Genomic DNA, 13,054 nt, shown 5'->3' with positions numbered 1-13,054 from the left:
AAGGCTCCGCCGTCCGATGGACATGATGATGAAACAAAAGTTTCTGCACAAGTTTCTAAACGGAATGGGTTTCTACCAACGCCCGTTTTCATAATGCTTCTCAGCTTTGGCCGGCGTGCTGCCTGGCCATCTCATCAAGTCCATCTTAGAGCCTCCGTGAGGAACTTCTCCGTCTCACGTTGCGTCTCCCGGCATGCCGACGCTCCATTCCGCCTGGCCGTTGTCGGGTCCGGTCCTGCCGGGTTTTATACGGCATATCGGGTCATGTCCAAGCTGCCGCAGGCTCGCGTTGACATGTACGAGGCTTTACCAGTCCCGTTCGGTCTTGTTCGTCATGGTGTTGCGCCAGACCACCCGGAAGTGAAGGTGACTAAGTCACTGCCATGTTTCATAAGAGCGGAATTTCTAACCGACTTTTCAGAACTGCCAGGAGAAATTCGATGAAGTTGCTACCTCTCCCAATTTCACTTTTGTTGGAAATGTATCCATTGGCCTCCCCGGACATCAGTCAGAGCATTGCACTATACCGTTAAAAGTGCTCACGAGCCACTATGATTCTATTCTTTTTGCATACGGAGCATCTGAGGACAAAAAGTTACACATCCCAGGAGAGTCATCTCTTAACGGAATTTACTCTGCTCGCCAATTTGTGGGCTGGTACAATGGCCATCCTGATTGCACAGAGCTTGCGCCAGATCTGTCTCGCTCCGAGGAAGCAGTCATCATCGGCCAGGGAAACGTCGCCTTGGACGTGGCTAGAATATTGCTAGAAGATGTAGACGTACTTAGAAAGACTGATATTTCAGAAACGGCACTCGCACAATTGGCCCAAAGTCGAGTCAAAAGGGTCCATGTTGTGGGTCGCAGAGGCCCGATGCAGGTAAGCAAGCTGTTTTGAATGCAACGCTGTCATAAGCCAATTGATAGCTAAAACTAATGACATTAGGCGGCATTCACAATAAAAGAAGTCCGCGAGCTGATGAAGCTTTCCGATGTCTCTTTTCATGGAGTGGACAACTCATTAATGCCAGAAGCTCTTGATACCCTTCCGAGAGCTGCCAAACGGCTGATGGAAGTCCTTCGAAAAGGAACACCAACCAACCCTTCTAATACTCCAAAATCTTGGTCCCTCGATAGCTGCCTATCACCAAAAGCCTTTGTTGGTAGCAAGCTAAATCCTTCACATGTGGGCGGCACCGAATTCTACGTCACAAAGCTGGAAGATCCGTTCAACCCTCGATCTTCTGTCTCTCTCACAGAGGAGACTATGACTCTGCCGTCAGATATAGCCTTCCGCTCCGTTGGGTATAAGTCGGTGGCCCTACCAGGGTTTGCTGAAGCCGGTATTCATTTTGACGAGAAGCGAGGGGTTATCAAGAACGACGGAGTGGGCCGAGCGATACAGCTGCCAACCGATACCGGCAACTCCATCGAAACGCAACCATCAGCATTGCCCGGTGTCTACTGCGCTGGTTGGGTTAAGAATGGCCCCACTGGCGTCATTGCGTCCACCATGAGAGACGCATTTATAACAGGAGACGCTGTGGTGCAAGACTGGCTCTCGGGGGCTCCTTTCTTAGGTTCCTCAGCAAATGGCACGGCTGAGGGATGGGCAGCTGTCAGCGCTGACGTTGGCGCTCTATCCAAACAAGTAGTTACATGGGATCAATGGCGCCAGATAGACCAGGCTGAAAGAGAACGAGGGTCGGAAAAGGGTAAAGAAAGGGACAAGTTCACCGACGTTGGAGATATGCTCAACTCAATCACATAGAGGGTAAAATTTGTTGCACTATACTGTACTGCACTGTATTCTATTGTATACATATATATATATAAACAGTTTAGGAGCTCTTGAGCTTCTCCGTTAATTCTGGGACCTTCTCAAAGAGATCTCCTACGAGTCCAGCATCAGCGATCTGGAAGATGGGCGCATCAGGGTCCTTGTTGATGGCGGCAATGACCTTGCTGTCCTTCATGCCTGCCAAGTGCTGGATGGCGCCCGAAATGCCAACGGCCATGTACAGCTGCGGAGCAACAACCTTTCCAGTCTGTCCAACCTGGAGACTGTTGTCTGCATACCCGCTGTCAACGGCAGCTCGTGACGCACCGACTGCAGCGCCCAAAGCATCAGCCAAAGGCAGCATGACCTTGTCGAATTCTTCCTTGGACTTGAGTCCACGACCACCCGAGACGACTTTACTGGCGGTAGCGAGATCGGGTCGGTCTGACTTTGCCAGGTCCTCAGACACCCACTCTGAGATGGCCTCTGACTTGGGATCCACTCCGGTCTCGATGGGAGTAGATGCCTGTTCTGGTGTTGCAGGAGCAAAGGCAGTTCCGCGGATAGTGAGAATCTTGATGGCATCGGTGGACTCGACGGTGGCAATGGCGTTTCCGGCGTAGATAGGGCGGACAAAAGTCTTCTCGTCTTCGATGGATGTCACATCTGAAATCTGCTGTGAGTCAAGCAGGGCTGCGACTCTAGGTAGTACGCTCTTGCCGAAGGCTGTGTGTCCGGCAATAACGTGTGTATAGTTGCCCTTCTTGATGTTCTCGACTAACAGCGGCGCGTAGTTCTCTGGCAGGCCCTAGGATTTTGTTAGCATCACCGGCTGCGTCTCAATTGATCACTGGGCCGCCCATACTTTGTTGTAGGCATCGCTCTCCACCGTAATGATCTTTTCCACGCCGTTTACTTTGGCGGCCTGCTCGGCAGCCGATGACACATTGGTTCCAGCCAGAAATGCATGGACAGGACCGCCGACCTTGATGCCCGCAGTAAGGGCACTGAGCGAGCCGTGAACGAGCTGGCCATCCCGCTGCTCCAGAATAGCTAATGTGGAAAGGGCACTGCTCTGGCTGTACTTGAACGACGCCCACCGCATGGATCTACCAAGGACCGCATCTCCACGCTTGGAGAGCAGCTGTCTAGTTAGGGACAACATGTTGAATCAATTGAGAGGATGCAGATGTCCAAGAGCATCTCTCTTCTGGCCGAACAGTAGCAAATAGGTCATCCAGCGGCTGGAAGCGGCCCTCGGTTGTACACTCGGCTGGCCGATTGAAGTGCCGGACTAGTCACGTGCTAGGAGTATGGCGAGGAAGAAAACGGAACAGGCGTTGTTCTCTTGAGTGCAGCTCAAACAAAGACCTGACTAGACCTATTGAGTGCTAGATTAGATGCTAGTTACTTGAAGGCATCAGGGTTCTCTGATAACTACCAATTACAGAGCATGGCCAATGTAAAAAGGGAATTAATATTTAACACAAGGCAGTCTCAGTATCCAGCGCCCCAGCCTTGGCTTAATAAATCAATTAATCTAGATATGGAATATTTACAATTTAATATATATATATAATTATTATTGAAATACCTGTAAATTGGCGATAGTAGCCACGCCGTAATATGAATCTTGCATGCGGCGAGTGGCGAGCATACTGCGAAGCGATAGAACAAAGTCCTGGGTGTCTTTAGAGTGACCAAGCAGCAAGAGTTCGAATTGGGAAGATCCATCTTCTTCAACTTGATTGTAAAACATTTGAATGGCTTGCGGCTGTGATGCTATGTGCATACCGCTTCGCTTGAATCTTGAGCCTTTTGTGGACGCCAAATGGGACGGCCCCTTGTGCCTTGTTTCCAAAAGCAGTCGTGGAGAACACACTGCCAGAGGTTTTCTGGGCTTCAGGACAGAAAATTTCAATACTTTGAAGGCATCTGATTCAATTTTTTTTTTATCCCAGCATGAACATCGTCAACTGCTCAAACGAGAATATGAACAACATTCATCTTCTGGGTTTAAATCGCGAGCGTACAGTTTAAACAAAAGGGCGCAAGTCTCAGGGAGCACCGTGCACTATTGCTACGATGTCAAGCGGCCCATCGGAAAGAGAATCGACCATGTACGCACTTTTGATGTTTGGAGCTGATGACGTTGCCATTGAAGCTCAAACATATGCCCAATGCTTAGCTTCGCCAGCATTAGGATGAAACAAATCCTACACGTTATCTGTGCGTTTCAATAATTCGCCAGGAGGGCAGTCATCTTGAGGAACATATGTTAGACATTTTGTCAGTGATATTCAATATTGAAAGAGAGGCTTACCTCAAAGTCATTGGGCGCAATATCCAAAGCAGCACCCGCTATTTCAATAGCACAGTCGCATCAGGGATCTCTATGATGGCGGTTTTAGTACGACCTTAGGCGCAGACTAAGGTGAGTGGGAAGCAGATTTCTCGTAGGCCTAATATCACTTAGCGGCCCGCTCCATTGCCAGGGACTGCTACTAAATTCAGATGCTCCAATTATTTTTTTTATTAAGGTAAAACAAGGCTGTGCTTTTGGTGGGCTGGTGGTTTGTCACTGGCACTCTATTTGACCTATCAAACGCCAGAATTGAGCATGTTCCCTTGCGACGTCGTGTCCGATTCTAAATGTGCCCGTGGTCGCATTGCCTGTAAAATTCCCATACAGCAGCACACCCCGTATCAACCACGCTCAATCACAGCCTGGGGTGCTTGGTGCTTCGCAAGGTACGCTATGGAAGCTCATTGATTGTTTTTTTTTTTCCATTCGACTTCTCTATCTCCTCTCTCTCTCTCTTTTGCTGCACTTCGGCCTCGCATCTGCAAGTCGCCCATCATGGCTGCCATGGGCCGGTTAGGCTTCTTGGCCACTGCGGTCATCTTTCACCTGGTTTACATTTACTCCATATTCGACATCTACTTTGTCAGCCCTATTGTCTCTGGCATGCAATTAGTTCCTGTGGACCGTCCCGCAAACACCAAAAGTCCTGCGAATCGATTAGTCCTGTTTGTCGGTACGGTTGCCATGCCACGTTCCATGTTGCACGTCGAGCCTCTTAGAGCTTGAGCTGACTACTGCTTGACAGGCGACGGGTTACGAGCCGACAAAGCATTCCAGGCCTTTCCTGAGCCATACCCCGAATCAGAAGAAGACCTTGTTCCCAGGCACTTGGCCCCCTTTCTTCGTTCTCGAGCTCTCCAACATGGAACCTTTGGAGTTTCGCACACGCGCGTTCCGACCGAATCCCGTCCCGGCCATGTGGCCCTGATCGCTGGACTTTACGAAGACGTTTCCGCAGTGGCAACTGGGTGGAAGCTCAATCCCGTCAACTTTGACAGCGTCTTCAACAGGAGTCAACACACCTGGAGCTGGGGCAGTCCTGATATTTTACCCATGTTTGAGCGCGGCGCTGTTCCTGGTCGAGTTGATGCACACACATATGATGCTGAGTTTGAAGATTTCTCGAAAGATGCAACTCACCTTGACTTCTGGGTGTTTGACCATGTTAAAGAATTATTCACCAAGGCCGCCACCAATAAAACACTTGATCGGGCCCTTCGACAGGAGAAGGTTGTTTTCTTCCTTCATCTACTTGGTCTGGATACAACTGGGCATTCGTATAGACCCTACTCCAAGGAGTATCTGCATAACCTTCAGATCGTCGATAAAGGCGTTCAGGAGGTGACCGACCTTATCCAACGATTCTATGCAGATGATCGGACTGCTTTTGTCTTCACTGCGGACCATGGCATGAGTGACTGGGGCAGTCACGGTGATGGCCATCCAGACAACACCAGAACACCCCTGATATGCTGGGGCTCGGGTGTGGCTTCCCCTAATCTCTATCCGGGGACAATAGCCCCAGGTCACGACGACTATTCAGCTGATTGGGGGCTGGATCATGTTCAAAGACATGATGTTGCGCAAGCTGATGTTGCTGCGTTAATGTCCCATCTCATCGGCACCGAGTTTCCTGTGAACTCTGTAGGAAAACTGCCTCTCTCGTATCTATCCGCAAACAACCGGCAAAAGGCAGAAGCATTGCTGCTCAATGCCCGTGAAATATTGGAGATGTACAAGGTGAAGGAGCAAAAGAAGCAAGCGAATGAAATGAGATATAAGCCATTTGGTGCTTTCAGCGGCGCAGAGCTGGCTCCGTCACAGCGAGTAGCTCACATTGATCAGCTAATATCTCAGGGGAAATATGAGGAGGCCATTGAGGAATCTGACGCCCTCATAAATATTACGCTTGAAGGGTTGCGCTACCTCCAAACATACGATTGGCTGTTTTTGCGTGCCTTGATCACGGTTGGATATCTTGGCTGGATAGCATACGCCATCACAACGGTCATCGATTTATATGTGATTCCGACGTCGACTGTACCCCAGCGCAATACCTCGAGTGTTCTCGGCTTTTTCTCAGTCTTGGCGGCACTATATGCGTCCTTCATTGCTTCGAAATCCCCCCTTACGTACTATGCGTATGCATTCTTCCCTGTTGTCTTCTGGGAAGAAGTTTATGCGCAAAGGTTCAGTCTGCATGAAGGAGGCAAAATACTCTTTGGACACATTGGATCGGCTGGCGGTGTTGTAACATTTATCGTAAATGCGTTTGCTTACTGCGCCATTCTGGTTTCTTTGGTAAGTTCCTTTTTACATGTGACATCGATATGTTGCTAACATATCGTAGGCTCTCGGTTACGATCACCGCGAGATATTGACTGGGCTATTCATCCTGGGGGCAGCATGGCCCGCCATGTCTGGCACATCCTTTATTCGCTCAAATATCCTTCTTAGCGCGGCATGGGCCATATTCTGTATGGTTATGAGCACTTTTACGCTCTTACCCGCCATGAAAGTCGAGAATGTGGACCTAATGTACGTCACGCAAGTTTATGTAAACCCCCATCTGTACTGCTTCTAACGATGAGTTCAAACAGTGTAATCAGCGGTGTAATCCTGAGCCTTATCGGCATATTCTATATGGCATCTGAGCCCATGATTTTATCAGACTTCTCTTACCAGAAGGCTAAACTTAACTACACTTCAAATTCGCTCGTCAGCAGGACTGTGACGGGTGTTCAGGTAAGATAAAACTCAGATTCTTCAACAGTGTCACTGCTCACACTCAATCTTATTACAGGTCGGACTCGTTATTCTTGCAACCTTGGTAACTCGCTCTAGCGCTCTATCTCTTCAAGCCAAACAGGGCTTGCCTTTGGGGAATCAAATCATGGCATGGATCATTTTGGGTAGGTCCTCGAAACTTAAAACATTCCACTAGCATTTTATCGGTCAAAAAGGTCTAACATCAGTCAAAGTTTCATCGTTTTTGATGCCGACGCTCCATCGATTGCAGCCAAACAGCAATTTTATGCATCGTTTGGCAATGATTTTCTTCACATGCGCCCCGACATTTATAATCCTCACGATATCCTATGAAGGCTTGTTTTACGTTGCGTATTCTATTTTGCTGGTCATTTGGGTTCGCCTGGAGTACCGTATCGAGACTTTTGGTAAAAGCCAAGCACCCAACGGAAACGGTTCTGTAAAGGCGGATAAAAGCGAAAGCGTACCAAATCGACCACTGCGTCTGTCAGACGCACGCGTATCTCTCTTCTTCATGGTGCTTCTTCAATCAGCCTTCTTCAGCACTGGAAATGTCGCGTCTATCTCATCATTTAGCTTAGAGAGCGTTACTCGTCTGATTCCGGTGTTTGATCCGTTTTCTCAGGGAGCACTCCTCATTCTCAAGCTAATGATCCCGTTTGCTCTCATTTCGGCAAATCTTGGCATTTTGAACAAGCGACTTCGAATTGCGCCGTCAGCATTGTTCATGGTTGTCATGGCAATCAGCGATATTTTGACTCTCTACTTCTTCTGGGTCGTTAAAGATGAGGGTTCTTGGTTAGAAATAGGATCCACTATCAGTCACTTTGTGATTGCCAGTCTTCTATGTGTGTTCGTTGCCGCACTGGAAGGGGCCAGCGCCATGTTCATCAGTGGAATTGATGTCAGTGATGCGCCATCTCTAGGCTCAGAAAGCCAGGCAAATGGAAAGAAGAGCCTGGGAAAGGCACAGAAGTGAAGTGGCATCATTTCAGCATACGGGGAGATTGACGTTAGACTTCTTCCCAAAGCATTACTGGAGGAGTGATCATCTTTTATTTACTAATTATACCAGCTCGCAATCTTTCCTGTACAACTAGAGGGTAGGCAGTTTTGCTGCGTTATGATTGCATGACCGTATTTTGGACTAGGTAGACTTCTAGACTTAGAAATTAGGAGAGGCATCATCTTCACATTTAATTTTATAATTAGTTGGGCGGTTTGACCCTTTTCAGCCCCCCTCCCATGCCTATTTTAATTTTATACCCAATTCCTCAGCTTTATCTCTCACTTGCTGTATTGCGCCATCTGGAGTCTTCTCTGCTGGATTTCGAAGCTGCCAAGCCATGCAGATATCCAGCGCTTTGCCCATCCATGTACCCGGCGGGACTCCCAAGGCCTTCGCCAGCGCGCGTCCGTCTATAATTCGCTTCAAGTTAGGAGCATCGTAGAGATCAAGCTTAACGAGATGCTGAAGAAATTTTTCCCATCCTTGAAGGAACTCCTTGTGGTCTGTGACGAGACCAGAAGTCAGCGTATCTGTTGCAACCGCTCGGGTGATGGGCTTTTTGCAATGCTTACCTTTACCTTTCTCAGCGGGGAAGTCTTCAAGCTGCTCCATAGCATCGATCATTATCACCCCTAGAACTTGAACCTTCCAGTTTCCGCCCACTGCTTCCCACTTCCTAATCGCCATGCCAAATGTGTCTCGTTGGTCTTTTATCGGCGAATTCTTGCAAACTGCCTTTTTCAGATCAACGATCTCAGTGCGATGCTTGTGACAGGCTGCCATGACTGTTGTGAGCTTGTTTGAAGCTTTAAACCCTTCACGGGCAATGATACCAACGGGCGGGAGGGCATTTGCCTTTTGCTTGCGCCCCGAGCGGTCTTCTACGGGAATCCAGGGGCTCACAGCAGCAAGATTCCACGCCAGATACGTGTTATCGCTGTCATTATCATCAACCAATAGCTGAGATATTGACCCTGGCTCTCGATTCTTTAGTAATTCGTCGAGACAGCTGTAGGCGACGTGCCATCGGGATATATCGGGCATAGCAACATCTTCTTGTGCCGGATCGCTAAAGATTGCTTGGTAGAGGCCAAGACGGTCCAGCAGCTCCAGTGCTGATCGGGGTGTTTTGCCTAGTAATCTCATATCAGCCTGTGGTTATGGAATATGAAAAGAGAGCTGGGATTTGGGAAAGAGCAATGAGTACCTTTCAGCATCTTTTCTAACTCGACACCAACTCTTTCACGGCTGATTTTTTTCCGGAGAGCCTCTAGTATTTTCTTATCGTTCATGAATTTCTCTGACGTCTCATCAATAGTAAACCCTAGTCTAGCAGCGAAACGTATGAGACGAAGTACTCTGAGGGGATCATCCATGAATGTTTGAAAAGGTTCTAGGGGAGTTCGAATTATCTTCGCCTCCATGTCGCGGATGCCGCCGGTGAAATCTTCAATCTCTTCGGTGTGCAGATTATAGAACAGAGCGTTTATGGTGGCATCACGACGAAGAGCATCTTCCTCTGCAGTGCCAAACTCCATCTGAGGGTTACGGCTGTCCTCGGCATATGTCTCTTTGCGAAGATTGACGAAATCAAGGTCCATGCCAAAGAGCTTGACCATGGCGGTTTCAAGATGCTTGGACTTGTCCGGGTTGCTCGCAATGTGGTGAAGCCTGCCGATATCCCCAGGGGCAAAGCCATGGATCTTTGCGACGTCGGGCTGTTCGCAATACTCTGAAATATGCTGTGCGAACTGCTGTCCAGTCATGGCATTGATTGCCACGTCGATGTCATGGCTCTCTATGCCGAGGAGTCTGTCCCTCACCCAGCCTCCCGCCCAGCGCAGCACCAGCGGCTGGTCGAGCTTTGTTGTCGTGTCAATGAATCTGGCGACATTCAGAAGAAGAGAGCGGAGTTGCTTCTCGCGCTCTGTGAGCTTGACTGAGGCAGTAGACATGGTGGTGGTTGGGCTTGTATCTCTTAAAAGAGCACTGAGTTTCCTCTTCATAACGAGGCGAGGGCGACAGATTCGCGATAACATAAAAAGCCCAGTCGCATTATTTATTTCCTAGGCAAAATCAGCATCGAGTTATGGCACCAGCGAGGCTGTGAGTAATTGGGAAAATGAAGAAAAATTAGGTTGAGTCATACCAGGCGAGTTTGTTTGTAGCATCATCTAATTGAGCTGTCCGATAAAGCTTTGCTCGATAATGGGCAGCCCACCCTGCAAAATACCTGGTGCAGTATGAGCTCCCTGTAAAGAGCTCCAGTAGCTCGCTGTTTCGGGAGGCTAAAAAGATGAGCTCGAATCCGGGAAGACTGCTGTACCTACTATACTGCCTGGTAAGTAGCCAGGTAGGTACTCTCATTAACCCAATCCAAGTGCTGCTCATTGGAATCATCAGTAATATAGACAATTCTTTTTTTTTTTTTTATTAATAATTATACTTATTATTAAAAACAAACGACAGAGGTTCTGAATATCTTTTTGAAAATGACGTCATCGTCAGCATACAATAATGCTCCCACCATGGACTGAAGGTTTATTAGGTAGTATGTATTTAATTATCTATGCTGGTTTTCGAATACTGTCTGCCCAGGATGGCATGATTTCTCTACACACTTCCTCATAATCTCCAAGTTTTTGACTCTTACTACTCAGCTCTAGCGTTGTCCAAAACATGGCCCAGTTGCAATCGGAAAGTTTACTGGTTCCCACCGACCGCTCAAAATACCATTTATTCACAGGATTGTCTTTCCTGCTTCTCCAAAGCACGCCGTCAGGGAAACAGTCTTGGACCATGGCGTTGAAGACGATGTCGGCAACCCCACCACTTCCTTGCCGGCTTCGAAGAACAGCAAATTTGTCGAGGTATGGGACGTAACGCCCCTCGTCATATGCCGTTTGAGGATCAATGCTTTTCGGTCTCTCCCAGGTGAGAATAGCACACCCCTCGTATTCTCCCGCAATGATCACCCCTGCCAAGCTCTCATTTGTCCGTCGCAGATAATCTTCAACGTCTAGCTTGCGGCCAAAAGAATCTTCAATTAGTGTGACCAGCCGTGGCAGATCAATGGACTTGTCAGTGAGCTGCGGACGTCGCTCGCCGGGCGCCGCTGGTCTCCATGGGGAGATTCTCGGGTCGGGGTAGATGGTCAATGGCAAGCCTCGCTTGACTAGAGTTGCGCTGATTGACTCTCCTGTATTTGAAAACGCCAATTCGGGAGATTGGATGCGCTGCAATGGCAACGAGGGGGAGTATACTGGCTTATCGGTAAGAAGATTGTGAAGGAGAGGATTTTGTTTTCTGCGAGTGTTGACCATGCCGTCAAAACCAAACTGGTATTCGCTGTCTCGCGTAGGAGAAAGTCCTGAGGAGGCCGATGAAGTATTGGATGCAGCGAATGGAGTCGTTATAAGAACGGAAGCTGCCTCGGGTAAGAGAGATAGAGTGTCCTTTGCTAACTTGAGGTTTCTTGCGTGGGCAGCAGAAGCACCCCAATTTCGACTGTCTCCCGCTGCCTTCGATGAATCATCACCACCGTCGAGGTGATCCAGGATTGTGTTGTATTCCTGTTCAAGATTGATGAATCTCTGGTAGACATCAGGACGACCAATCACGGGAATTCCCCCGAACGGATCGAGGATAATGACTCTTTCGACGGAAGCAAGAGGCTCTTTGGCTCCTCCATGACTTCCACCTTGGCTGTGGCTTGAATCTTCCTCGAACTGTAGCCCCGTAAAGTACCTTGTTAATGCCAGGGCGGTTCTCTGAGCATCAGCAGGCACAGGGGACATGGTCTCATCGTTTCGCGCAAGGGATGGGATGACTGCTATCATATTATGTTGAAGTGCGCGGTTCAAGATGCCATAGTCCTGAACCTGTATATCATCCCAAAACGGAGAAGGGGTGGAACTTCGAAAATGAGAAGTACCGACAAGTAAGTTTTCGACCAGTCGGGCGCCTGGTTTGCCAAAGGAATCAACAGCTTCGCAAAGCCTCAAAGCTTCATATTGAAAAGTAGAACGGCTCTCGCCCATGTCACAATCCACAACGACGACGCTCGTCAGACCAAGGCTCCGAAGTTGAGTTAGGGTCTTGGCTATTCCCTTGACTATGTCCGGCTGTAGCTTTTGGGGATTCCGCAGAACCACAATGGCGACATTGAAGGGCGGCTGAGCTTGGAGTTGCCTCGCAGGAGGCTTGTGCTGATGCTCAACTTGCTTCGATGCTGCTACTATAGAAGTAGGCTTTGGTGCTGTATATTTTTGGAGGTAACCCTTGGCATCTCGCCTTGTGGCCGTGGACTCTAGGACAGACACAATGACGTCCTATTACAGTGTTAGTGGCTTTTACAAAGGCACTGATACTGTCCAACAACGTTGCAATGAGTTGATAATAGTCAAGTAAACTAATACGCACCCGATCAAAATTTTGTCGCTTCGCTCGGGCTTCTGTGGGCGAAGAGAAGCGACGAGTATTGGCTATCTGAAATATAGAGGCATTCGACACATGAGAGACCCGAGCTGTGCCAATTGGCGCTATACTTTTGCCTATGGACCAATACGAAGATGATGAACGGTGCATGTGAGCCAATCTTTTGTTTAATGAAAGGAAGCCATGACTAGGACTGGGGGAATTGATGCTGGCACGGCTCCAATACACGTTGGATGCCATGCCGCATATCGGACAGCCGGAAAGAGTCTTTTGATAGTGCGAGTCTAGAAATTCTCTCTCCCTCTCTTTTCGTAACAGATCAATTGGTAGAACTCACGGGCCTAGGAACTGCAGCTTTACTTCCAGAGACACATTTTTGACAATCAACTCGAGTCAGTTCAATGGGGAATGAGAATTTTAGCCTGGGGGATATGGAGAGAGTTGAATGAAAGGAGTCTAAACAGCAACTGCACGTGATGAACAAATGGATAAAATAAGAGCAGTATAGAGATAAAAATAATGACAAGAGAAAGGCGATGAATTACTCAATTGATGGCCGATTTAGGACTGGCAAGTGGATGTAGAGAGACGATAAGCTAAGCTTTGCGGCTTAATGGACGTTTGATGGGAAAATCTTGTGCGCTGAAAGAGATAACAGCAGCCATGACTCTTAGCCGTTGCCGGCCACTTGTTC

The 13,054-nt window shown here is 48.4% G+C and overlaps 5 protein-coding genes across 5 annotated transcripts; 2 read left to right on the top strand and 3 right to left on the bottom strand.

Annotated features, from left to right (window-relative positions):
- The first annotated feature begins 28 nt into the window (after positions 1–28).
- TrAFT101_005183 (uncharacterized protein) lies at positions 29–1,876 on the top strand. The gene is made up of 3 exons (XM_024903983.2): positions 29–366; positions 422–880; positions 947–1,876. Exons 1-3 carry the CDS (start codon positions 94–96, stop codon positions 1,769–1,771), a joined length of 1,557 nt encoding a protein of 518 aa, XP_024759450.1. The 5' UTR covers positions 29–93; the 3' UTR covers positions 1,772–1,876.
- On the bottom strand, positions 1,754–3,100 carry TrAFT101_005182 (uncharacterized protein). Its single transcript, XM_024900362.2, has 2 exons — positions 2,646–3,100; positions 1,754–2,588 (listed from the first exon to the last, which is right to left on the bottom strand). The coding sequence occupies exons 1-2, from the start codon at positions 2,943–2,945 to the stop codon at positions 1,842–1,844; spliced, it is 1,047 nt and encodes a 348-aa protein (XP_024759451.2). The 5' UTR covers positions 2,946–3,100; the 3' UTR covers positions 1,754–1,841.
- Positions 3,101–4,343: 1,243 nt separating this feature from the next.
- On the top strand, positions 4,344–8,299 carry MCD4 (Glycosyl phosphatidyl inositol anchor synthesis). The gene is made up of 6 exons (XM_024901943.2): positions 4,344–4,818; positions 4,891–6,446; positions 6,496–6,683; positions 6,746–6,890; positions 6,949–7,057; positions 7,127–8,299. Exons 1-6 carry the CDS (start codon positions 4,641–4,643, stop codon positions 7,891–7,893), a joined length of 2,943 nt encoding a protein of 980 aa, XP_024759452.1. The 5' UTR covers positions 4,344–4,640; the 3' UTR covers positions 7,894–8,299.
- On the bottom strand, positions 7,838–10,234 carry TrAFT101_005180 (uncharacterized protein). Its single transcript, XM_024900343.2, has 4 exons — positions 10,073–10,234; positions 9,131–9,989; positions 8,496–9,056; positions 7,838–8,426 (listed from the first exon to the last, which is right to left on the bottom strand). Exons 2-4 carry the CDS (start codon positions 9,960–9,962, stop codon positions 8,164–8,166), a joined length of 1,656 nt encoding a protein of 551 aa, XP_024759453.2. The 5' UTR covers positions 9,963–9,989; positions 10,073–10,234; the 3' UTR covers positions 7,838–8,163.
- Positions 10,235–10,444: 210 nt separating this feature from the next.
- TrAFT101_005179 (uncharacterized protein) lies at positions 10,445–12,972 on the bottom strand. The gene is made up of 2 exons (XM_024900363.2): positions 12,346–12,972; positions 10,445–12,254 (listed from the first exon to the last, which is right to left on the bottom strand). Exons 1-2 carry the CDS (start codon positions 12,598–12,600, stop codon positions 10,491–10,493), a joined length of 2,019 nt encoding a protein of 672 aa, XP_024759454.2. The 5' UTR covers positions 12,601–12,972; the 3' UTR covers positions 10,445–10,490.
- Positions 12,973–13,054: the final 82 nt, after the last annotated feature.

This window comes from Trichoderma asperellum, chromosome 3 (genome assembly GCF_020647865.1).
Source record: "Trichoderma asperellum chromosome 3, complete sequence".
Lineage (NCBI taxonomy): Eukaryota > Fungi > Ascomycota > Sordariomycetes > Hypocreales > Hypocreaceae > Trichoderma > Trichoderma asperellum.
This window is presented reverse-complemented; position numbering and strand designations above follow the sequence as displayed.

Excerpts from the sequence above, each read along its gene's own strand:
- TrAFT101_005182 (XM_024900362.2), bottom strand. The coding sequence starts at position 2,945 with ATGTTGTCCCTAACTAGACAGCTGCTCTCCAAGCGTGGAGATGCGGTC. Across the intron at positions 2,589-2,645 it reads AGAGCGATGCCTACAACAAA|GGCCTGCCAGAGAACTACGC; the intron begins GTATGGGCGGCC and ends ACAAAATCCTAG.
- TrAFT101_005180 (XM_024900343.2), bottom strand. The coding sequence starts at position 9,962 with ATGTTATCGCGAATCTGTCGCCCTCGCCTCGTTATGAAGAGGAAACTC. Across the intron at positions 9,057-9,130 it reads GTTAGAAAAGATGCTGAAAG|GCAAAACACCCCGATCAGCA; the intron begins GTACTCATTGCT and ends TGAGATTACTAG. Across the intron at positions 8,427-8,495 it reads CCCCGCTGAGAAAGGTAAAG|ACCACAAGGAGTTCCTTCAA; the intron begins GTAAGCATTGCA and ends GTCTCGTCACAG.
- TrAFT101_005183 (XM_024903983.2), top strand. The coding sequence starts at position 94 with ATGCTTCTCAGCTTTGGCCGGCGTGCTGCCTGGCCATCTCATCAAGTC. Across the intron at positions 367-421 it reads CAGACCACCCGGAAGTGAAG|AACTGCCAGGAGAAATTCGA; the intron begins GTGACTAAGTCA and ends CCGACTTTTCAG. Across the intron at positions 881-946 it reads GTCGCAGAGGCCCGATGCAG|GCGGCATTCACAATAAAAGA; the intron begins GTAAGCAAGCTG and ends TAATGACATTAG.
- TrAFT101_005179 (XM_024900363.2), bottom strand. The coding sequence starts at position 12,600 with ATGGCATCCAACGTGTATTGGAGCCGTGCCAGCATCAATTCCCCCAGT. Across the intron at positions 12,255-12,345 it reads AGCGACAAAATTTTGATCGG|GACGTCATTGTGTCTGTCCT; the intron begins GTGCGTATTAGT and ends ACACTGTAATAG.
- MCD4 (XM_024901943.2), top strand. The coding sequence starts at position 4,641 with ATGGCTGCCATGGGCCGGTTAGGCTTCTTGGCCACTGCGGTCATCTTT. Across the intron at positions 6,684-6,745 it reads GTCGAGAATGTGGACCTAAT|TGTAATCAGCGGTGTAATCC; the intron begins GTACGTCACGCA and ends GAGTTCAAACAG. Across the intron at positions 7,058-7,126 it reads CATGGCATGGATCATTTTGG|TTTCATCGTTTTTGATGCCG; the intron begins GTAGGTCCTCGA and ends CATCAGTCAAAG.